At 42.3% G+C, this 16,908-nt stretch overlaps 1 protein-coding gene across 1 annotated transcript in view; it reads right to left on the bottom strand.

The window, feature by feature from the left end:
- Nucleotides 1-272: 272 nt before the first annotated feature.
- The window catches only part of LOC144518331 (zinc finger SWIM domain-containing protein 6-like), a 48,592-nt gene continuing 31,956 nt past the window's right edge, over nt 273-16,908 (bottom strand). The window contains exons 5-14 of the mRNA XM_078250930.1: nt 16,134-16,313; nt 15,405-15,575; nt 15,153-15,299; nt 14,495-14,641; nt 12,352-12,612; nt 11,266-11,401; nt 6,172-6,329; nt 5,823-5,986; nt 4,112-4,193; nt 273-3,999 (exon numbers count right to left, since the gene is read on the bottom strand). Coding sequence (XP_078107056.1) covers nt 3,134-3,999; nt 4,112-4,193; nt 5,823-5,986; nt 6,172-6,329; nt 11,266-11,401; nt 12,352-12,612; nt 14,495-14,641; nt 15,153-15,299; nt 15,405-15,575; nt 16,134-16,313 — 2,312 coding nt within the window. The 3' untranslated portion in view covers nt 273-3,133. The remainder of the gene's footprint in view (nt 4,000-4,111; nt 4,194-5,822; nt 5,987-6,171; nt 6,330-11,265; nt 11,402-12,351; nt 12,613-14,494; nt 14,642-15,152; nt 15,300-15,404; nt 15,576-16,133; nt 16,314-16,908) is intronic.

The raw sequence follows: 16,908 nt of genomic DNA, 5'->3' as shown, positions 1-16,908 counted from the left end.
ATTCCTCGTCAGCTCGCCTGAGATGACAGCGTGAAAGCTGCTGCCAGTGAGAGTGATCCCGCTGTGGCTTTTTCTGACACCGCTGTTTTATGGAGATCTGAACAGTCCTGACTGATTGACGCTCACTGATTCGCCAACCAACTCATGCCTTCAAGCTCACAGGCCGCGGTCTGTGACAATCCATGATACACTTTCTAAAGACCAAAGTGCAGCTGAACAAAAAATATTACCCATCTCAGGGTGCAAAACAAAAAGCAGAGGTGACGGGAATATACATTTCAGAAAAACTAACTTTTATTAAAACAAAAAAGCAAAAAAAAAAAAAAATCAATTATTGACTCATTAAGATTATAAAACAGTGATTTAGTTACATAAATAAATTGATATTGGTGTATCAAATCTTAATTTCATAAGCATGTATACATGGGTCATTGTAATAAATAAAATGGGAGAGCAGAAGATTCCTACACAAAAAAAAAGAAAGAAAAAAAAAAAAAGCTAGAAAGACTCAGAGGAAATTGTTTCTGAAGAGGACAAGAGACACTGGACAACGTATTTTTTCACCAAACACACGTGAGGAATTGCTTTGTTAAAGCATGAGTTACACAGCCATTCACTTACTAATTAAGGACACTAAAGCTGGGACCAAGGTGGGTTGTCTCTCACCTCTTAGAACGCGTTTGGTTGTTAGATAGATCTCCTGTTTGGTTACTTTAAAGCGTTAAGACAAGGCAAGAGAAAAGGCTGCTTTTATCTTTAATCAACACAAGATATAAAAAGATGCACAGAAAAAGAAAAATCAGACATATAAAGAAGGTAAAAAGGCAAGTAATGATAGGACAGCTGAACATTGCAGAGGAGACACTGGAAATTCTGCGGTGAATGAAAAGGGAGAACTGAGGAGACTTGTTTTTGTTTTTTTTATCTTAGCTAGATTGAACCTGTGCATAATTATCAATGTGAGTCTTGTTGAGTTGCACAACTCTTAAGTTACTCTGGCAAGGGTTATAGTAATGCAACATGAGGCTGACTTCAGCCAAGAGATGCCCTAAATGCATGTAAGGCTGGACACATAATACAAGATTTTAACCAGATTCATCTCCAATTAGCTCCTGTATAAAGCACATTAAAGTTTTTTCCCCATAGGATCCTATGGAAAACTAGGCTAGTGCAACAGTTTGCATGCATAATTAAGTCCTGTATTGGGTTATCAAACATTTATCGACCAATGGCCTGAAGTAGTCTACCTCCACCCCCTTTTCTATGCGTTAGTCAGTAGGAATGAACAACAATGTTTTTCTCCGCCATCACCAATTTGACTCAACCTGCATTTCTGACAGGATCCAGCGTCTCAAGTATGAACACATGAGGCATTAAGAGTCCAAAAAGCCATCGACAAGGTCAGTCTAGTCCTTCTGATATGTTCTGTTTTCAACAAAAGAGAAAAAAGAGAAGACAAAAGAGAGAAGGAGAGCAAGAGAAAGAGCGCAAACTACAGCGGCTTCAAGTATTTCACATTACATAGAATACTCTGTATAAATTAGTTAACATATACTTTCAGATCCTCCATATTCAGACATATACTATGGCATATATACAGAGTACAATAAATGCTCGCTCATGTTGTCATGTCATGTTTTTGTCTTTTTCCTGTAGTCAGTCGTTCATTTGTTCCGCCTTTTTCCTGTGTAGAGAAATCCCTGAGAACGTTCTGGTTGACAATTACTGAAGGTTCCACACAATGAACTTTAACAGTAGAAAGTCTAATTTCTATGATTCACATGCACAGAGGGAAATGACACTGGCCTAGTCTGAACATACCGTACAATGGTGGCTTTTGGAGATGAGAGGGGACTGACATACTGACACTTCTAAGAGGCGCGTTCGAGCCAATTTTCGGGGTGTAAGTACCGATGTCGGGGCAGTGACGTACAGCAGAGCCGGGCGCAGAAACACTCAGCAGTAATCTGACTCCACATCTCCTCACAACCTTGGTCTCACCAAGGACTGTCCTGTTTAATTAAAACTGTCAGCTATCATAGATGATACATATCATGATAGCAACAAAACTAAAATAAATGGGAGCAGGTTTAATACCGTATCATGAGGTAGTCGTCTGCCTCTGGGTATCTACTTCGACCAAAACAAACTCAACTAAAACGGTTATTTAGTCAAACTTGGGCGGTTAAAAAAATCACACCTGTACTACATTACATTAATGTAACAATAATACTCATTATCTGTATGTAATGTGCCATTACTGTAGCACCTGCATACTGTCCTCTGTCTAAAACAGGTACTCATTACGAGGCGGGGAGGATTACAACAATAACAACAACACAAGTTAGCTAAGAGCATTGTTGTGTGTAATGAAGCTAATGCCTGGGACCCAGAGAAAACTAATGGCTGCTCAAGTGCTGCTGCTGCTGCTACTGCTGTCTAAAGAAATGCTGATGGCGGCTTTCTGTCAGTGCTAACCCAAGCTGTGCCGAGCCGAGCCAAGCTAAGGTGTGCAGTGCTGCCCAGCACCCACCGGTTAGGGCCTGGACAGAGGGAGGTGCTCTGTGTGATTTAAAGCCTTAGTTTCTCTTTGAGGATGCCGAGACGTAGTTTTTCTTCTTCTTCTTTTTTTTTATGTTTTTACATGAGCGCTATTGAAGAAGGGCTTCAGCCACTTGACAACATATAACTCAATGTACACTGAAAAAGGGGGAAAGAAAGATGCTTTAAATCATAAAAATAAAAAGAACAAAAATAAAAAAAGCCATTTCACTTTCATTTTCCTCTCGCACACACGTAGAGAAATACACACAACATTCACAACGTGACAAATTTCCTCTCTTCTGAAAAATAAAAACACTTCTGTACACATAGTAGTAATAATATTATTAATAATAATAATAATAGTAATAATGTTTATAACAATAACAACAGCAAGAACAATAATACCGCGTGTGGCTCTGTTGATTTTTTTGTCATCTTTTCCTTTCTCTTTTTGCTTCATTCTACAAGTCACATCCCTCTTTTTACTTCTCCATTTTATTAAGTCCAAAAGAAGTTCAAAAGGCAGACTCAAGTTAATAGAAAAGTACTAGAGTGGGAGGGGAGTATTTGGCGACCCCCAGCCTCACCCTCAGCCAAACCTCTCCCTCACCAGCATCATTAGTTTCTTTTTGCCCTTGTAGATCTGTTTCAGGTTGTCTATGAACTGGGTGAACTGAATGTGTCCGTCGTGAGCCATCATGAAAGTCTCCCGGGCCTTGCCCAGGAACTCGATGAACTCGCTGTAGTGGCGCGGGCTGATGTGTGTGAGCCGCGAGTGTGTGGTGTTGATGTAGGCCCCAATGGTTGCGTCCAGCAGCTGCCTTAGCGGCGCCTTGTCCAGGGACATCAGCTTCCCAGAGTTCCTGCGGCTGTGCAGCGCCGACACCATGCCCGGCGTGGTCAGCGTGCACCTCCGCAAAATGTCCGAGAGCACGGTGGCGCACTTCACACTCTTGACCACCAGGGGGATAACGGCGGCTAGCTCGTTCTTCCCCAGCGAGTGGCTGAGTGCGCAGGCCCAGAGCACATCGTTGATGGCTGGGTGTGTGTCCTGGTTGTAACTGAGGTTCAGATGAGCCATGGCTAACGTCGCCAGCTTATACGCCCTCATCGGGTAACCACGGTGTTCCATGTAGCGTGCTATAGTGAACAGCTGTGTGTAGCTCATCCCTGTCGCCGCCGCGTCCAGTACAATCTGGTAGGCTGTCTCGAAGGCAATGTGGTCCTTTTCACAGAGTGTAAGAGCAGAGAGGGCGCAGTTCTGGGGGTCCTTCATGGCACACTGCAGGGCGAGGGTGCGGGCGGATGAAGCCAGGTTCTCCTGCTGGTGGCAGTCCAGGTGGAGGCGGACAATGGTGCTGTTGGACATGACAGTGGTGGCCACGATACTGGTGGCTTCTGTGGGGGTGAAGAGGGTGAACCAGCTCTGCATGATGCTGTCCAGTGCGTACACACCTGGCAGACACATATGGGACAGAATGAAGGGAAAGTTGGAAGATTAAGTAATTAGATCAAGTACATCTTGAAACAATCAAACAGAAACATTTAAGTGGCAAAGCACACTTACCCACTTCAGTGGCACACGTGACTAACCAGCGCACCATCTCTCTCCTCCTCCAGTTTAATGTGGACAGAGTTATTCTCATCACCTGAGGAAGATGGAAAAGAAAGGGGGAATGACAGGTGAGTTGTAGAGAAAATACTTTAAACAACAATAAACTTCCTAACTTGAAACAAGCTGCACAAGAAAACTAAAATATCTCTACCATTCCAATAAAGCTCAACAGTGTGTTTCTGAAGTAAAAAATCCCATTCAGGATTTTGATTATTAGCCATAATGTCTTAACCATCCCAGGTTGAATTACAATGAGCTACAAGATTGTGAAACAATGGTTAATGCTCCTGAAGAAGTCACAAGTCTGTATGAAATCAAGTCTGTATGAAATCATATATATATATATATATATATATATATATATATATATATATATATAAATGTATGTGTGTGTATATATATATATATATATCCCAGGTATGTGTGTGTGTGTGTGTGTGTGTGTGTGTGTGTGTGTGTGTGTGTGTGTGTGTGTGTGTGTATATATATATATATATATATGTTTTATTTGTGATGTCATGGAGACAGTAAGCGTAACAGCAACGTCTCCGATTGCTGGAGCTCGCTGTTACAATGGAAATGTTTACTGCACCCGTGAACCAGCGAACCCGCGAATCAAATGTTTTATGTCAAAGATATTTAAACATTTCTGTTTCACTTCACATTTGTATTTTGTAACCTTCAACCTACATTACAAGGAATGTAGTTTTTCTAAGATCAGCTTGGTTTACTACAGTGGTACAGACCTGCCTGACAATTGTCAAATAACTATTTAACAATGCCTTCTACCCCTTTTTTCTTTTTTACAATTTCTGTGTAAAATCTAATTACACAATCAACCTAGTGCACAATCAAAAAAAAGAATGACTGCAAGGAGAAATTTACGTAAAAATATTTTGCCAGTGACAGGGAAAAAAGTTCCAGCTTTAAACAAGTCTGATAGTCATTCATATCCAACATCAACTCTCCAAGTGTGCCTGAAGTGCACAAAAGTAGAAGCCAGGAAATACTAATGTAGTCATCTTTAACCCTTATCCCCACATCCAGACATGTTTTCAGAAAGCTAAAGGATACACAGTTGGAGCTGTAATGGTATGGTAGTCATCTCATGGGAGTCATGAGGCCTTGTGATCACGCTGCATGGTCGTATAATGGCCATGGAATATAGAGCTATTACCAGGAATGAGTGTGTAGTGCAAATACTGTTCCCTCACGATGTTCCCATATTCCAAGACAACTTTTTATAAGTTTCATGAACACAAAAATAAAGTCCTTCCATGGACCCAACAGATCTCAATATAAGTGAACGGTTGTTGCATGAACAGTAGAGTTCATCCTCAACATCTGTAAGATTTTACTGTACAAAAATGATCAAATAGCTATAATACAAGATTTCAGTTTTACAGCTGTTTCAAGAGAAAAAGTGACCTTATAGAGACTTGATATGGTTAAAATATCACTATCACATATACATAACAAAAGGGATGTTATGTTATGTTGTTTGTCTTGTTTCGGTTATCATTCGTCTCTAGATTGGAATGGTTATTCTGCTCAACCTTAAAATTGACCAAGCCTGATGTACACCCGCATAAACCTTTACAACCTGACAACCTCCTTAAAAAAAAGTACCAATAAATATACAGCGGTACCCATTTTTTCGTACCTGCAGTCCCAGCTCAAGAGAGACTTTGAGAAGTGTGATGTCAGGCAGGCTGTCCATTAGAGTGGCGATCTTGAACGCATCTTGAGCCAGTTTGAAGATGTGAGACGAAGAGTGAATGTTTTTCTGGATGGATTCCAGGACTGTCTCCAGCCTGCGACTGTCACCTAGAGAGGATTTGAACACAGGAATGCTTTAGACTAGGAGTATGTGGATGTAGGGTGTGTGTGTGTTGCTAATACTATCTGAGAGTACTCACTCACACTGAGTAAGTTAGCAGCATAGACCTTTTTCTGTGTAAAATATGTGTTTGTGTCTGTTCCCGTGTGTGTTTGCAAATATATCTATGCACCTTTGGCAGCAGTAAGCATGGTGGAAGCCAGCTCACACTGCTGAGACTCTATGTGGCTCAGGGTGAACCAGCGCGGGTAGCGGTTGGGCACCACCGACACGATGTGGTGGGGTCGAGACAGGTCACCGGACGAGGCTGTCGACTCCAACACCGGCAACCTGACGGACAAAAAGACACAGAAAATGAGATCCGTGTAATGTTATTCTGTAGAAAACAATTTACTTTAATTTAATACATGATATAAAAACTTGATAATGTTTTATAATACTTCAAATAATTATCTTAAATGAGCATTGACCCGAGAATGAAAAAGAATAATGTTGGGATAAAAAAGACAAAGTGGCGGAGAAATGGAGTGAATGAAAATCAGAGGCTGAGAGACATAAAATGTCCACGAATCATCAAAGTCACAGTGAAATCAGACGGACAGAAATACTGTACAGACAGAAAAAGTCTTCATTATGATGTTCTGACAGTGACTTCAAAATGAAAATGTTTTTAGTGATCACAGTGGGATTACAGTTAGCCTATCCCTGCAATTTACTTCCAACCTAGTATTTAATCACCTAGAAACCAAGGTATAATTAGTATTTTCTTCACTCTAATTGGTCATAATGAAGTCAGAGCAGTGCAACACCTGCTAGTGGATGAAGGGGCTTCACTAGTTTCTCTCTCTCATTAGAATAACACTGACAGGACCAAGACTTCACCAGAACCATGAGCACCACCACCATTACCACTGTGGCCGGCTCATCTCCTATTCTGCTTCACTTCTCGTCCCTCCGCTCCCACCTCAGTTTCAAAGGTCTTCTTTCCTTCAGAAGACAGCACAACCTGGCCTTCTCTCAGCCAATCACAAAGCTAATTGAGTCCATGGGGAAATTAAGGAATTCACCTTTCAGCCCCGTAAGGCTGGACACACATCAAACAAATCCCGACACACATGAATGAAAAGAGCCTGCACACACGCGCATGGATGCGCACACACACACACACACACACACACACACACGCTCACACACATACACCTGCCCTTTTGAAAACACATCAAAGCAGTCCAGTAAAAGCAATGTGATGCTAAATGCCAGTTTCAATTTCAGAGCAAAGTGCATGTGATACTGTTGCCACCTGAGTGAAGGTATGTACAAAAACAAACTCTTCCTCTTCACTCAGTTTTGCCCAAGAGGGCACAAGCATGGCTCGTCTCTGGAAGAGAGAAAGAAAAGGCGACAAAAACCCAGTCGAGATGCGTGCGAGTGTGAACGCTGACACTTGGTGTAAAATGGAGATGTTGGAAGCCTTAGCAACAGCCGGGTTCATTCCACACACATCTAAAGAGCTGCTAAAAGCTTCCACCACATTGGGGCCTTATGGAAGATTCCTGGGGTGTAGCAAAGCAAAAAAAAAAAAAAAAAAAGAGTTCCCTGGGTAAAGATGGAGGCCTCATCAACATTCCTGTCTTTGTTTGGTTTTCACCAGAGAGCCAGAGGCCTCCATTGGATAGGAGCTTGAGAGGCCTGGGTTGCTGAAAAATAACCTCCTATATTTTAATAACCTTAAAATGTTGGGAGGAAACCCATACGGGGCTATTGTTCAATAAGGAACAAGCAAAAATGATGTAAAAATCCTAATGGACTGCTCTGAAACATTCAATCTCAGCACAAGTACGGTATATGCATTCCCAGTCAAGCGCCTTGTAGTGCACACTGGTTATCAAAATGATAATCTTCCCTGTGCAATAACACTATACAAACTCTCAACTCAATGTCAAGTGTGCTTAAAACATCAAATTAAACTCCTATTTCTTTACAGCACTGCCATGGCTGGGTATAAATGTGTACTATAAATGATATACTGTATAAAACACTAACAGTGAGCTGGAAGAGGCAATTAATCCCTCTGTGTCTGGGCTCCAGTGTCAAACGGGTCCTGTGGCACTGTAGCACCCTGTCACATCGGAAAGTGACACAGCAATACTTAATACCAGAAATATTCAAGGGTGACAATGTGGAGGGAGTCTGCAAGGGACCATGGAAGACAGACACCATATAATCAGTGGACCCAGTTGGGTAATAAGATGTTTAGGAACAACTCATGCTTGTAGTTTAAGTATATTTGGAGGATTGTATATGGAATAGCAAGTAGCACATACACACTGAATTGCATATTAACAGATTACTTGACCTCAAACTTAACTTAAATTCAAATCCACATATACGAAGATGCAAATCAAGTGAAAGCAAAGAATAAAGAATGAGACGTTGATAAAAAGCAGTCTAGCCAGGTTTTACCTAAATCCTGAGGCCCTGTGGGACTTCTGGTCAGCATCACCATGACAACTGACCTCTCTACCTCATGCTCCTTTCCCCCTCTGACTGTAAACACCCTTTACTTTCATAATCTATCAAGCACACATCTATCAGCTAAGTGTCACATCCGCTGCAAGACCTTCACTCTATACACAAACTCAAAGTTCGAAACCCAAATAATGCCTGACAGGAGCGATCAAGTCATACAAGACCCGGAATGTAACCCCTAATTTTAGTCCACTCCTCTCTAAGTGCCTCGGATGCTTCAAATGACATCGGCTTTGGATGAAGCATTGTCTTCTACACAGTAAGTACCTCATCAGAAAGTCCTCACTGTCAGGTGAAATCTCAAAAATAACAATTTCTCAGTAATCTAGCAAAATCGCCTTATTTTTTTAGCTTGGACCATTTCTTTTGTTTTCCAAGAAGTGTCGAACAAGTTCTATGAGCACAGAGGGTTGTAGGATTTTACTTTAGTATTTCCACTTCATGCTACTTTTTTGCTATAACTCCATAAAACTCCACTACATTTCAGAGGAAGATATTGTGGTTTTTAACCCGCTATATTTATTGGATAGTTACTAGAAACAATCCAGATTAGGGTTCTATATACAAAGCATATGATCAGTTTATAAAATACGATGTGCTGTTACAGATGGCACTACCCAAGATTATGTGGTGCCATCAGCTTTACCTTGACCAGTACAACACTACAACGCTGCTAACGATGTTGTGCGTCAGTTATAATGATCCAATAATATAATTATTAGATATCACTCACGGTGGCTATTATGCGCGCTTTTACTTTTTACAGTGCATTTTTGTTGTGCTTTTACTTAAAATTTTGACTCGACATTGGAAGACTCGTATCTCATAGAGAAATCTCATGTGATAACAGACGGCAGGGATTTGTCCCTTAGGCTTCCAAAGAGTTGCGATAAGTACAGTCTCTGGAAAGGCAGCGGGCTTCTTCTTCTGTGGCTGCAGTCAAATTCTGGGCAGCCCATGAACCAGTAGGCAGCTCATCTGTTTTTGTGTTGGCCGCTCACACCAAGCCATTTCACAGCATATGCTGCTCTCACACACTTTAATTAATTAAATATGCAGCAGATAAACACACACATACACACACTTTAAAATACTGGACATGCACTTGTGTATGGAGGCAGACTTCCTCGCATAAAAAAAAAAGAAAAGTTGGTTGAGAGAGCAACTGTGCGGGAGAAGACAAATAGAGAAAGCAAGTGGAAAGTGAAGAAGGGGGTGTGTGGGAATGAGCAAGAAAGCTAGACTCTCTCTCTCTCCTTGTATCAATGATAGGGTTATAATGGGTCCATTAAAATAGCCCTGGTTCCTTTACCTCCTCCTCTATATTTAACTGTCCGCCGTCCCATGGGAGCGGGGAGGTATATGCTATCATATTACACTACGCTACATTACACACATTCATTATGTGCCGAGTAGACACACCTGGCTCCCAGGAGCACCCATAAGTGGCCATATTATTCTAAATCGCTGGTTTCACACCACAGGAGTAAGGATGGAAGATGTGAGGGAAGGAAATGGGGAAGGTGAAGGGAAGTAGCGAGGGGAGTGGCTCAGGGAAAACAGGTTTGGGACTTTGGTTTTTAGGCAAGGAGGGGACACTCAGCGGTTGGATGTGCAACCTTGAAACCACAGCCCCTCAATGAGAAAACCAACCATGTTGTTTTGGTGTTGAAAGCATGTTATTTCAATTCCTGACGCCTCCTAACTGGTTAACTGGAGGAAAGTGTGAATGAAATGTTTGTTGTCCTTTTGTTCTCAGTTTGTCCGACTGTGACACACGATGGTACAAGCCAGAAAAGAAAAAAATGCACTTCTCATTCATTCTCTAATCATTTGCCAGTTTCTCAGTGATTGACTCTGAGAAGCTTTGTAGAAACACAACAAACATCTTTCCCACACTGCCCTCTCCCTGTTGGCCCTGCATGTGTGTGTGCTTCCTCCTCATTACAGCCACACTAATTACACTCTCATTAATGTAATTAATATTCACTGATCCAGCTCCCACTAGTCACAACATCAAAACACAGCAGTGCAGACTGATTAACACACATACACATGTACACATTGTCCACAGATGAATACACACAGGAGCTTAATATAGAGAGATCACATGGACAAACACGCAGTCAGACCTACGGACAAGACAAGACCCCCAAACTAAACACAGACACACATGCATACATAAAAACATGGACAAAATGCTCTATATTTTTACCATCATTGCATCCCTTAAATCCTCTGATAATAACCATAATTCAGCCATGATGACTGACTTAAAGTTTGAGGAGAGCATGCACTAATCTGCACAAATAAGGAGAGATCACTACATAGATACACATATCTTGTAATGTTGAAGTTAGTTACTTAAGTTGGTGGCGTCACAATATCAGACATTTTACAAGTTCCAAAATCTGGACAAATCTGAATGTGATCCTCCAGTGTTAGGTGGTTAAAAACTGAAATCTGAGTGCAATCTGCAAAAGTTACTAAACAGGTGATGCAGAGTCTATTTACAGTCAGATGATTACCCTTTTTTTTTGATTGTGTGAGTAACCAGCCTATGTTAAAGAGTTTTCCATTTTTTTTAAAAGCTCCATTAGACCAAACTTGGGAAGATTTTCTTAATCAAATTAAACAATAAAATGTGATTTACAAGGATTTGACATGATTACAGCAACACACACAAGTGAAGACACCGGGACACACACACACACACACACACACACACAAGACCTACCGCATCGCTCTCAGTGCAATTTTGTACGCCAGTTCAGCGTCGTGAGGTAGGAGAGAGGTAAAGAGATAGCGGGCAAAGGTGTGCATGGGAACACTCTCTCTGTGGACGATCTCTCCAAGACCAGAGTACGGACCAGCTGCTCGAAAAAGAAAGAAAACACACACACTAAAAAAAGGGGAGCTGTTTTTAATGACAGAACAAAGAGGTGGAAGAAATTCACCAATAAAACAATTATCTGTCTCATCAGGTCAATAAATGTTATAGTATGGTATTGAAGTTTATGATATATACAGTATAAACAGACAACATATTGTTGTATATTGAGTTGTGCTTTTTGTATTGCACACTGAGGAGTGACTTATCCCCCTCCAGGAAGCGGCAAAGCCACGCGGCATTAAAACATATGGTCGTGTGTGTGTGTGTGTGTGTGTGTGTGTGTGTGTGTGTGTGTGTGTGTGTGTGTATGTGTGTGTGCAGACTTTGCCTCGCACTCTCTCCCTTCCCTCCCCCCTCTCTTCCTGCACTTCCCCTCGTCTCTGGTGGGTTATTTTAAACCCCAACAGGCTCCTAAGCCACAGACCACATCACACAGTGGCGCGACTGCAGCCTCCGGGGGCCCACAGAGGCCTCAGAGCATGGTGCTCTATTAGTAACGGAGCCAGAGGTGGGTGGTCGCGCCGGGGCTGAGGCAGGGCTGGGGTTTGGGTGGGGACTGACTGGGCTGGCCCCTTCAGAATGTGCCATCTCCCCCCTCCCCCTCACCCTCCTCTTACTCCTCCTCCTCCTCCTCCCTTTCCCCATAACCAAACCTCATTCTGCTCCAGCCCCAGTCCTGTAAATGTACACACTGCTTTGTGTGTACGCATGTGTGTGCTGACACAATACCCCTGGTGTTACTTTGTAAAGAGCTCATTTTGGTCTGGCCCAGGGCAGCTCAGCCTCTATTTGCACCACAAAATGAAAGCATAATAAATTGTGAGAGAGTGCAATCTGTTTTAACAAGTATGTGTAGGGCGAGAGAAAAGAAAGATGGTATGTGAAATAAAGGGACCATAAGGGTGGAATAATATCCGTTATGTCCCTCACCCTCTAGCAGAAAGACGGCCTGTTTACGGAAGATTTTGACCAGGGAGTCGTCCAGTTCCACTTCCTGCAGCTTGGCCAATAGCTGCTCTTCGTTGCGACACACCTTCTCTTGAGCGTACAGCCCGTCCGGCATCACCCGCTGCTGGCCTAAGCCAATCAGAGCTGTCTCCACTGCCAGCGCCACATACGATTCACCGTCTCCTAGTAATCGCTGCACGGGCATTCGCTGGAGCTCTGCTCGGCTTACAACACTGGAGCAGTCTGTGAAGAAGAGAGAGAAAACTAAAAGTTAGATGAGGAGAAAGGGAGCTGATACAAAGGAACTGAGTTGGCATGAAGTGGTAGTCAATGTCTGTGTTACTCTCTGAGGTTTCGGACCCTAAATGAGCCTGTCTCCTATGGAAAACCACTGTGTCAGTCACACAGTAGAGGTCTGAACCCAACAACCATCCAAAATGAAGATCAACGCCTCAGGAGCATTCCCCTGTTCACTTCTCTACCTCAGAGGAAAGGGCTATTTCTGTGAGCAGAGGAGGCAATGAGGGACAGAGGGATCGCGGAGCGTAGGAGAGAATAATTGAAAACACGAGGAGGGCACGATAAGATACAGTAAGACAAGCAACTGAAGGTGAATCTGCACTTAAAATATGCTTTCTAACACCTGCGTGCTAATGTTAGTCAAGAAATATGAAAGACCTGAAAAATACGTCTTATTATGCAGCTACATAGAGTAAAAATGACTTAACTGTAGTCAACAAGACAGGGATGTCAGTATAAATAATGTATTTTGTCATCCCATAATAAAAATCAATTCCTGTGAATTATATACAACATGTTGGAAAAATTACATTTTTGTTGATTGTTATGATTATAGTCCTGTTCATTTTGTATAATGCTATACCTATAGTATTGTTTTGTATGTGGTAGTTACGTTAGGGTTGCTCGATTATGAAAAAAATCACAATGACAATTATTTTGGTTAATATTGAAATCATTATTATTTAACACAATTACTGATTGACTTTTGGATTTGCATTTATTGAACTTAAAAAACAAATCAACAGTGAAAATACCTTGACTTGTGAAATTTCCCTTAATACCTTTCCCGTTGAACTTTTTGAATTCCCCTTCAGAACACAAGACAAAATAAGAGTTTACTTGCAAAATGGAATGTGCAAAATAATCGTTTTTCTCGATTACATTGTATCTGTGATCGTTAAGAGCCAAAATCGAAATCACGATCAAAATTTGACTAATTGCACAGCAAGCAGTTACGTTACCCGTGTATACAGTATGTTATTATACAGCATACGTCATATAAATCAAATCATATAGTACAAGTATGTGGTTCAAGAAAGCATAGAAAAAAAACATACAGAATAATCTGTGTTGGCTCAGAATGTATTGTTTCATATGCTGCCATAAACCAGGGCTATATTTAAGTATATGTTTAAATGTGTTTTATTCAGGCTGCCAGTTACTGTAAAGGCGCTGACACACCAACCCGATTATCGGCCGTCAGACAGTCTGGCGAGGTCAGTGACCTGAGTCTGTTTGGTGTGTTCCGTGCCGTCGTCAGTCGGAGGAGCCGTCGGTCTTCATTTGGGCCAATTTGACATGTTGAATTGGCCAGTGGGCAGTCGGACTCAATGACCAATTACCGGAAAAAACAAGCGGGATGAGCCTGACTAACGCCTCTCAAAATCTGACAAAAATCTTTTAAGCTGACCTGTCGATCTGAAATGAAGACAGATTCAGCAACTGCATGGTCTATTTCTCGCTTAAGATGTTTTCAGAAACACGTTTCGGTGAACTATTTTCGTAAAATACCAGATCGTATTCCGAACGAGCCGCCATTTTGGTCGGTTTTGAAATTCGGGAGAAGCCAGACCCACGTGACGTGTTCGTCCAATCAGCTGCTGGTTTTCATTTTTTGGGGCGACACTACAGATTAGTGCCGCCTGCTATTATGGAGACGTATTACATCTCGCGCACGCGCAGAACGTACGCTCAAGTCGGCGTCGCTTTGGTGTGTTCCGAGGCACTTGTTTTGACTAACTCGGGGAGACTGATCAGTCCGACTGCCTTTTCTGCCGACGGTCGGTCGTCGGGTTGGTGTGTCAGAGCCTTAAGTCAGGAATACCTGAGAGGTCTAAGCAGGTGTTGGAGCCCTCCTCTCCTCCTCGTCCCGACTCTGTCAGGGTGCTGAACAGGGTACCGATGGGATCCAGGGGGTGTCCCACCCAGCCCTCCATGTTGGTTATGGAGGTATGGCCTTTATGGAGCAACTCTGAGACAAGACAGAGCAGATAAAGAGACAGTTAGCAAAGAGTTCTGACATAGGGATGCTGTCAAAAACCAATGTCCAAACCATGTACTTAAACACATATACACTATTAAATAACCTGCACTAGGAAAATGAACAGTTAAGTATAGTACATATGAAATGATTAGGACAATGAATAAAACATTTAATACAGAATTGACTTTTGAAAGAAAGCGGTTATTTCAACAACCACACAACATTTATTTTCTCTTTGCTATTGGCAATATAATAACTCCAGCTTCCAAAAATTGATGACTTAAAAACAAGCTTCATGGCTGGAGGACATTTCTCCTTCTCGCTTCTCTTCTGTGCACACTTTTATTTTCCCTTGATATTATGGCGTATTTACTGTATGTTTGGGATGGATGGAGGATTGTGCTGTTTGTATGAATAATAAGTATATGGTTTGCTTGATAATTTATATTCTGACAATATAGAGCTTGTAAAAAAAAAACTAAAAAAAACCTAGCTTCACCTTTCTTGTGTCGGCGGAAGTGCTCTAGTTGCCTCTGCTGCTGCCGTCGTAATGTGTTTACCACGGCGATGGCCAGTCGCAGGGCTTCTCTTGGGTAACCGTGCGAACGCAAGGCATCCACCCTGGCACAGGCTGTTGGGACATGTTCTGAGGAAAAGACAAAGTTTTAACTCCAATATTCTTCTGCTGGCTACTGTTCATTCTCAGTCCAACTGATCGTGTATAAATAACTCATCATACACATGGACTCACCATGCCACAAGGGCCAGCCGCGTGTGTCAAAGAGGGAGCCCTCCTGGTTGTCATGGTAACAGTAGTTGGCATAGAGGTCACTGGCGATAATGTGCTGGAGGTGTCGGTCCTGCCAGTGCAGGTCACAGGCCTCAATGGCCCGTGTGAACACAGTCCTATGGGGACGCATCTCTGCAGGCGAAGAAGAAGAGTTGAAGGAGATGTGAGAGGATTTAATGCTTGATCAGCTTCACGTGGTGAGAAAAAGGCAGGCAAGGACCACATGCATGGTCATTTGGTCGCTTTTTTGTCTTAAATGCATGAGCATTTTAACATCTATTAATAATATGTATTTTTTTTGGTACATTAGCATAATTACTATAAACAAACATAACTATCACCAATAAGATTACCCGCCTGTACTGGCTTCTACGCGGCAGTTAACCTGCTGCTGTATTTTAAAGACAGAAAGTCTGGGGTTTTTTTCAGCTAAACTGCATGAAAGCTTTGAAAGTGAGCGGGCTACATGGAAAAATAACTTCCAACAGGTTGGTTGTTTTTTGATCAGGCTTAGTGAAGCAAAAGAAAAAGTAAAACATGCAGAATGATGCTTGGGATGAACAGTGAGATAGAGGCTTCACTCCTGATGTCTACAAATGCTCCATGCACTCTAGCGCCTCTCACCTTGAGATACGTTACTACAAATTAAATATGTCATTGACAGACATATACAACTTGTCAATCTCTGACCTTGGTTGCCATGGGCACCCTGAGGCAGTGAGTGGGTGAGGTTGGGTAGCTCATTGCCGTGGTTACCGTCCTCCCAGGGACAGACGTCCACGCTGTTCCATCTGCGCAGCTGGCGCAGCCATGAAGACTTCTGCTCTGCTTTGCAGTGGGGGTTCAGTACGATGCACATCCACAGGGCACCTGGACACCAACACAAACGGAAAAACACACACACACACACACAACACTTCATTCAGCTGCCCTACTTCCCAGCGTTTGATAATGATGTCTGCAACGAGTCATACCATGCAGGTAGGTGTGTATTTTGAGGTTTAAAAAATCCTAAATACAGTTATCATGGAAGACTGAAAGCTGGAGGCAGTTTTCAAAGTGTTTCTCTTTCTATTAGTGCACATTTTGTATGCTGCCGCCATCTTGCACTGGAATACAAAAGTCTGTGAAAACAGAGAACTTAACTAGTCCCGAGGCAACGCTGACTGCACACACATCATTTTGGAGTAAATTGGAACAAACAGAATATGAAAAGTGGCTATGTCTCTGGGGATGCAAGCACATTCAGGGATTTTACTCTCAAGACTGCTGGAGATACAGTATGTACACTCTACAGTGTGCGTGATTGTGCTGTACGTATGCATGTGTGTAAAGGCACAGAGAGTTTGGGAGGAAGGATGTAGACAAGGACAGAGACAGACCATGAAGAAAGAAAAAGAATACGAAAGGTGCAGAACAGAGGGAGAGCAGAAAAAAGGGAAATATAAAATGAAATGGGAGCGGG

Source organism: Sander vitreus, chromosome 5 (genome assembly GCF_031162955.1).
Source record: "Sander vitreus isolate 19-12246 chromosome 5, sanVit1, whole genome shotgun sequence".
NCBI lineage: Eukaryota > Metazoa > Chordata > Actinopteri > Perciformes > Percidae > Sander > Sander vitreus.
Note: the sequence above shows the minus strand (reverse complement) of the source record. Positions and strands in the feature narration are given on the sequence as shown.